Source organism: Malania oleifera, chromosome 1 (genome assembly GCF_029873635.1).
Source record: "Malania oleifera isolate guangnan ecotype guangnan chromosome 1, ASM2987363v1, whole genome shotgun sequence".
In the NCBI taxonomy this organism is placed as follows: Eukaryota; Viridiplantae; Streptophyta; class Magnoliopsida; order Santalales; family Ximeniaceae; genus Malania; species Malania oleifera.
Genome location: NC_080417.1, coordinates 849,997 through 856,402, shown reverse-complemented (window position 1 = coordinate 856,402; position 6,406 = coordinate 849,997). Strand labels below are relative to the sequence as shown.

Here is a 6,406-nt window from a genome sequence, read left to right as displayed (position 1 = left end):
GAAAAAATATGAGAAAGATATTAAGTCTAATGAAGTTCAAAACTTGTTCAAGTGAGTTTCCCCTTGATTATAAGATATTGTTAGTAAAAATCCATTTGAAAGCTTGTTTGATATCTTATATGTTAGTATGTCCTTTTGTGAAAAATACTTGACTTCTTTGAAGCTTTTGGACATAAGACTCGTTTTGACACATTTGGGACCAAGTATGAAAATGTTTGTAAAACCAAGATGTTAAAAAATTGTCCCTTTGAAACCATATTTTGAGTTTAGGATTCATTTAACAAACTCTTTAAGTTTAACTTTGAAAACCATGAAAAGTGAGTTTGTGTTTATGTCTTTAATGCAATCCTATGAACTCATGTATCCTAGTATGCATGTGTTTTGCTCAATTCTTGCTCAAAAATCATGCAAAAACAAAACAAAAGAGTTACAAACTGAACCTACCACTCACACAACCCTTATTAAAAATAATTCAACAATTATAAAACATCCGGTTGTGCTTGGGTCCTTCCGAGTATGTGTCCATTTGATCTTTCCTTCTTGACACCTGCTCGGTCCAATATTTGCCTCTCACTTGGTACTTCAAGCATTTGCCACTTGTACCTCTATTAACTATAACTGTAAAGATAGGAAAACACTAGGAACACACAAATAGGTTAATGTCATCAAAACACATTAAATATGATATTGTAGCCAACAAGGCTAACAAGATGGATTTAGGGAGGAGTTATGAACCTTCATTGGATTTATAAACCCTTAATTCACTAATTTTTATTAGGGGGATCACAAATGCATTATTGCACTTTTAATTATCCTTTAATGTCCATTGATCTCACGTAATGGCCCATTTGATTTGGAATTGAATTTTATGCCTTATCAAAGGCTATGTAGTCACACACAGTCAGTCCCAAGCCCGAGTAAAGGAGGAGGGTTGCGTTAAGTAGCTGATAGCCAGCGTAAAATTTGTCAGATCACTATGATATGAATCCTTACCGAATATTTGCTAAGGTGTCCCCTACAAGCGATGCGTTGCACTTGTAACACTCGGGTGTAGTGAAAAGTGGGCGAGGGTGGGCTAGGTCATCACCCCGAAGCGATGCACCGTGTCAGTGCCTAGGTACGGTGTCAAATATGCGAGGGTTCCTATATCATTCTGGACAAGGGCAGGTAAAGTTATTTCAGGTTACTAGGATTAGATTAGCAACTTAAAATATAAGGACACTTATGAGTAAAAGTATGGAAATTTTGGATACAATGATCAAAAGAAGAACTAATGTAATTTGCCTTCAAAAAACTAAGTGGGTGGGAGAGAAAACTAGAGAAATTGATAAATCAAGATTTAAACTTTGGTATATTGGAAAAGAAAAACATATGAATGGAGTAGGAATTATTATATACAAAAACTTAAAAGGTAGCGTTGTTGATGTAAATAGAATAGGGTATAGAATTATAAAAATCAAGATGGTATGAGGATAAGAAATAATAAATATCATTAGTGTTTATGCTCCTAAAGTCGACTTAACAAAAAATCTTAAGAGACAATTTTGGGAAGATATGGATAGTATTATACAAGGCATACCAGGGACCGAGAAAATATTTATAGGAGGAGATCTGAATGGACGCATTGAAAGAAATAATAAAAATTATGAGAGGATACATAGAGATCATTGATATAAAGACAAAAATGAGTTTGGGGAGATGATCTTAGACTTGGCTATGCCATATGATTTTAGTATAATGAATATTTGCTTTAAGAAGAGAGAAGAACACTTAATCACCTTTAAAAGTGGACAAAATAAAAGTCAAATAGATTTTTTTTTTTTTTTTTGAACTAGAAGGGTAGATCGTTTATAGTGCAAGGATTGTAAAGTTATTCCAGGTGAAAGTCTAACCACACAACATAAAGTCTTAGTGTTATATATGTATTAAAAAATTGAAGAAAAATGATAAAATAAACCAATGTATAAAAACTAGGTGGTGGAACCCAAAAGGAAAATGTATAATAAAATTTAAAGATAAAATAATCAAATATGGGGATTGGACTATAGAGGATGAGATAGATACACATACTCTTTTAAGTAGATTAGCTAGCTCTATTAAAAAGATAGAAAAAGAGAATTTAGATGAATCAAAGGGAAAATTCTCGAATAGTAAATAAAGTTGGTGGTGGGTTAAAGATGTACAAAAGGCCGTAAAGATAAAAATAATTTGGTATAAAACGTGGCAAAAATATGGAAACATTGATAACTTTGAAAAGTATAAGGAGGTAAGAAAAGATGCAAAAAATGTCATTAGTGAAGCTAAATACAAATTATTTAATAGTTTGTATGGTAGATTAGATACAAAAGAATAGGAAAAAGATATATTTAAACTTACTAAAACTAGAGAAAGGAAGAGTAAGGACCTAAGAAATGTAAAATATATAAAAAGTGAGGAGGAGGATGTTATCTTGGTCAAGGACGAAGACATTAAAGAAAGATGACGAAATTACTTTAGTCAGTTGTTTAATGAAAATCAAATAAAAGGCTTAAACTTAAATTTGTTAAATAAGGAAAAGACTAAAAATATTAGATTTATTCGCAAAATTAGAGTTAACGAAGTTAAGTGTGCACTAAAAAAATGAAAAATAAACAAGCTATAGGACCAGCTAACATCCCAATTGAAGTTTGGAAATGCTTAGATAATAACAGAATTATATGATTAACTAATTTATTTAATATAATAATAAAAACTATAAAAATGTTAGATAAATGGAGGAAAAATACTTTAATACCTACATATAAAAATAAATAAGATATTCAAAATTGTAATAACTATTGTGGAATTAAACTTATGAGTCATACGATGAAACTATGAGTATGAATAGTTGAACAAAGATTAAGGTTAGAAACGAAGGTCTCAGAAAATCAATTTGGTTTTATGCCTAGGAGATCTACCATTGAAGTTATATATCTTTTAAAAAGATTAATAGAAAATTTTAAGGAAAAGAAGGACTTACATATGATATTTATTGACCTTAAAAAAGCATATGATAGGATACCTAAGGAAGTTCTATGGTGGGTTTTAGAAAAAAAAAAATGGTATATGTAGTAGGTATATCGATGTCATTAAGGATATATACGATGGAGTAATAACTAATGTAAGGACTATAGATGGAGAAACTAGAAAATTTTCAATCACCATAGGTGTATATCAAGGATCTACTTTGAGTCCTTATCTTTTTACCTTAGTGATAGACCAATTGACTACGAGTATTCAAAAGGAAGTTTCATGGTGTATGTTGTTTGTAGATAATATTGTATTAATTTACGAAACTAGGGACCGAGTTGACGCTGAGTTAGAATTATGGAAAGAAGCTTTGAAATCTATAAGCTTTAGGATAAGTAAAAATAAGACTAAATATATGAAATGTAATTTTAGTATTGATAGGAGGAACATTGGAGACAAAGTTAAACTCAATAATGAAGAAATAAATAGCACTTATAAATTTCAATACCTTAGATCTATTATGCAAGCTGAAGAAGAAATAGAGGATGATGTAATACACAGAGTTAAAGCAAGTTAGGTAAAATGGAGAAATGCTTCAAGTGTGCTCTGTGATCGTAGAATACCCTTAAAATTGAAAGGAAAGTTTTAAATAACAACATTTTCCCTAATTTTAAGCAATATTTTTCTTTTACTTTGAAAAATAACCTTTTAAGCAAATCTTAAAAGATTAAATATCATTTTAAAGGAAAAACATTTTTCTAATTTTTTGAAAGATTTTTATTTTACTTTGGAAAATAAATTTTTAAGCCAAATTTGAGAAAAACTAGTTTTTGACAAATCTTAAAAGGTTAACTTTTCATTTTACAGGAAAAGAACAATTTCCTGACCTTTTAAGAAAGTGAAAGGGGGAAAAGCCACTTGAATGAGAAGTCATCTTTTAGGAAAGCCCAATTTTGAGTGAGTAAAAACTATTTTGATTGAAACAACTGGAGCATGTCTTTCCTTTGTTAAACTGAAACGCCAGTGAGTCAGAATGCTTCTGTTCCTTTTCGCTTCCATAAATTTCACAAACATTTACCTTATATTTTGTGAATGCATCAAGTATCATGCATCCTCCATGGCTTATAATTAAGTCAAAAGATTTTAGGGTTCAAAAATAAATGTCCCATTCAATTGGGAAACTGAGTTAGAATCAAATGTAACAAGTGATCATTTAGGAAATTTGGTATTATTTCCAGCAATAAGGTGTAGCAAATGCAGAAGGCATTACAGGCCATCTACTGTTAAAATGCACACGGTTACAGAAGGAAACGTCACTCTTTCTCAATAGTAAAATGGTATTCAAGATACATACCTTACATTTGCAAAATTGTAAGTTCCTCATATAATTCTGCTTTCCAAGATATTTTTAACACCAATGCATGAACATCTCCAGCTGAAGGCAATTAGAGCAAAAGCAGTGCAATAAGTTTTCCCAGGAGCCCATCCACCATACTCGCTAGTTTCCACGCTTATAAATTATTTCATGGATAAATTCAGGATTAAGATTCAGGGATGACCACCCCCTCACACCACTAATTTTCTGCCCACAACAAAATTATCCCCTCTTATTTATCAATCAAATCCCTCCTCGTCTCCACTGCTGTCTCCAAACATTAAAGCCATTTTCATTGCCAGCTTTGCTGCCATTTCTCTCCTCTGAAAATCAGGCATCAACCTCAAACTGTCCCGCACATTCCCAATTTCAGACATCAACTGTTCCAAATCCTCAAATTCAAAAAGCGTACCCTCATCTGGCTCCAAATCCCTGTCAATGGATCCATATTCTTTGGGTCCATCTTCGCTTCGCTCTGCGGCTTCAGAAAATCCATCTTCTTTGGGTACCATTTCTATTTCCATCCGTTCCTGCAATGGAGCCCCTGACGTAGAAGGCTGCAGGTTTTCTCCATCATATTTAATTCCTTTCCCTTGATCACATCCCTTCATATCAGTAGTCTGAATATCTGCACTCCCTAGAACTGCAGTTGCAACAGGACCATCTGCAGACACCCATTCTTCATCTGTGCCATCCCATGGTTCAGCTGAACCATCTGATAGGACTTCATACTCAATTTCGTAATCAGATTCTTCTTCTGACAAGTCTAAGCATGGGAGAAAAAACATTTAGCAATCCAGTTAACTAGTGTGAGTTAAACTTGTAAGAATTAAGATATAATAAAAAAAATAAAAATAAAAAACTTAAATTAAATTAGTGAAACAATTACAAATAGAGAAGCTGAGGCGTGGTAGGATCACTGTCCCTAAAAACGATTTTGCACCTACAAAGAAAAACTCTAGGAGCAAATAGTCAAAGCACGCAGAGTCTCCAGGATTACTCAACTAGGCTCGTGTTTGTGTACACTCACAACTCCGAAGCTTTAGGAGCTATAGCAAAACGGTTACCCAATGTGGAGGAAGGAAAAGAAACAAGAATAAAATGATAGAAAAGAAAATAATAAGAAGATATCTACTAGAGAGTACTAATGAATGGTGGAGAGAGAAGAGTATGTAAGATGTTTCTTTGGTTGTGTTTTGGAAAGGGCTGGAGGTAGCCTTTTTATAGGCTCTGCATTGAGGAGCAACTTCCAGCCAGTTATTGCAGCAGATTAATGGTATTTGACCATTCAAATACTACCATTAATATCCAGCTGTTGAAAGACATTAAACAAAAACAACAGCAAAAAATTAAAACCAAGGAAAAAAACTGCTTCCACTAATCCACAAAATAAAGAACCAAAAACTGCTAGAATTTGAAACATCTCCAACAATTCCCCACATGTTTCAAATTATGAAACAAAACAAAATAAAAGTAAAACAAAGGTTGGATAACCATGAAAAGGCATGCACCTTTCGATTTGAATTGCACTTAGAGAATGTATGCTATGAGCTAGACGAACTTGGTGAATTTTATAATCTTGAGCCAACCCCTTTTAGTTTAACTCTATAAATACACCTCACATGACATATCTAAACACAAGGCTCCTACAGGTTGGTACGAATAGGCCATGCACCATACTTGGATTTCAAGAATACTCTAGAAAGTTTTAGCCCGCTAAACTTTTATAAGAAGCAGCCTCACTTCCAGAGTCGTATAGGTGTATCCAACAAGTGTGTAACTACAACTAAACACACCACCTAACAAAAGCAATGGATTCATAAAGAGATAAATTCAACCTCACAATCGTTGTAGTTGCACTATACCAACACCATAAGGATTAGCAAAACAAAAAAAAAAAAAAGTGTTTAGCAAACTACTCAATAACTTGGTATTACTCATTGATCTAATTCATGGGATCTCCAATCACATAAGTTGCGTTGTCATTATTAGTAGTTTACGTTAAGGGCTTAAGACCCACCCCCCTCAACGTTTCATCAACTA

At 32.9% G+C, this 6,406-nt stretch overlaps 1 protein-coding gene across 2 annotated transcripts in view; it reads right to left on the bottom strand.

Moving 5' to 3' along the window:
* Window positions 1–4,200: 4,200 nt before the first annotated feature.
* The window catches only part of LOC131150357 (uncharacterized), a 30,523-nt gene continuing 28,317 nt past the window's right edge, over window positions 4,201–6,406 (bottom strand). For both annotated transcript variants that reach the window (XM_058101040.1, XM_058101049.1), the window contains one exon: window positions 4,201–5,129. In XM_058101040.1, the coding sequence (XP_057957023.1) occupies window positions 4,603–5,129 (527 nt within the window). In that variant the 3' untranslated portion in view covers window positions 4,201–4,602. The remainder of the gene's footprint in view (window positions 5,130–6,406) is intronic.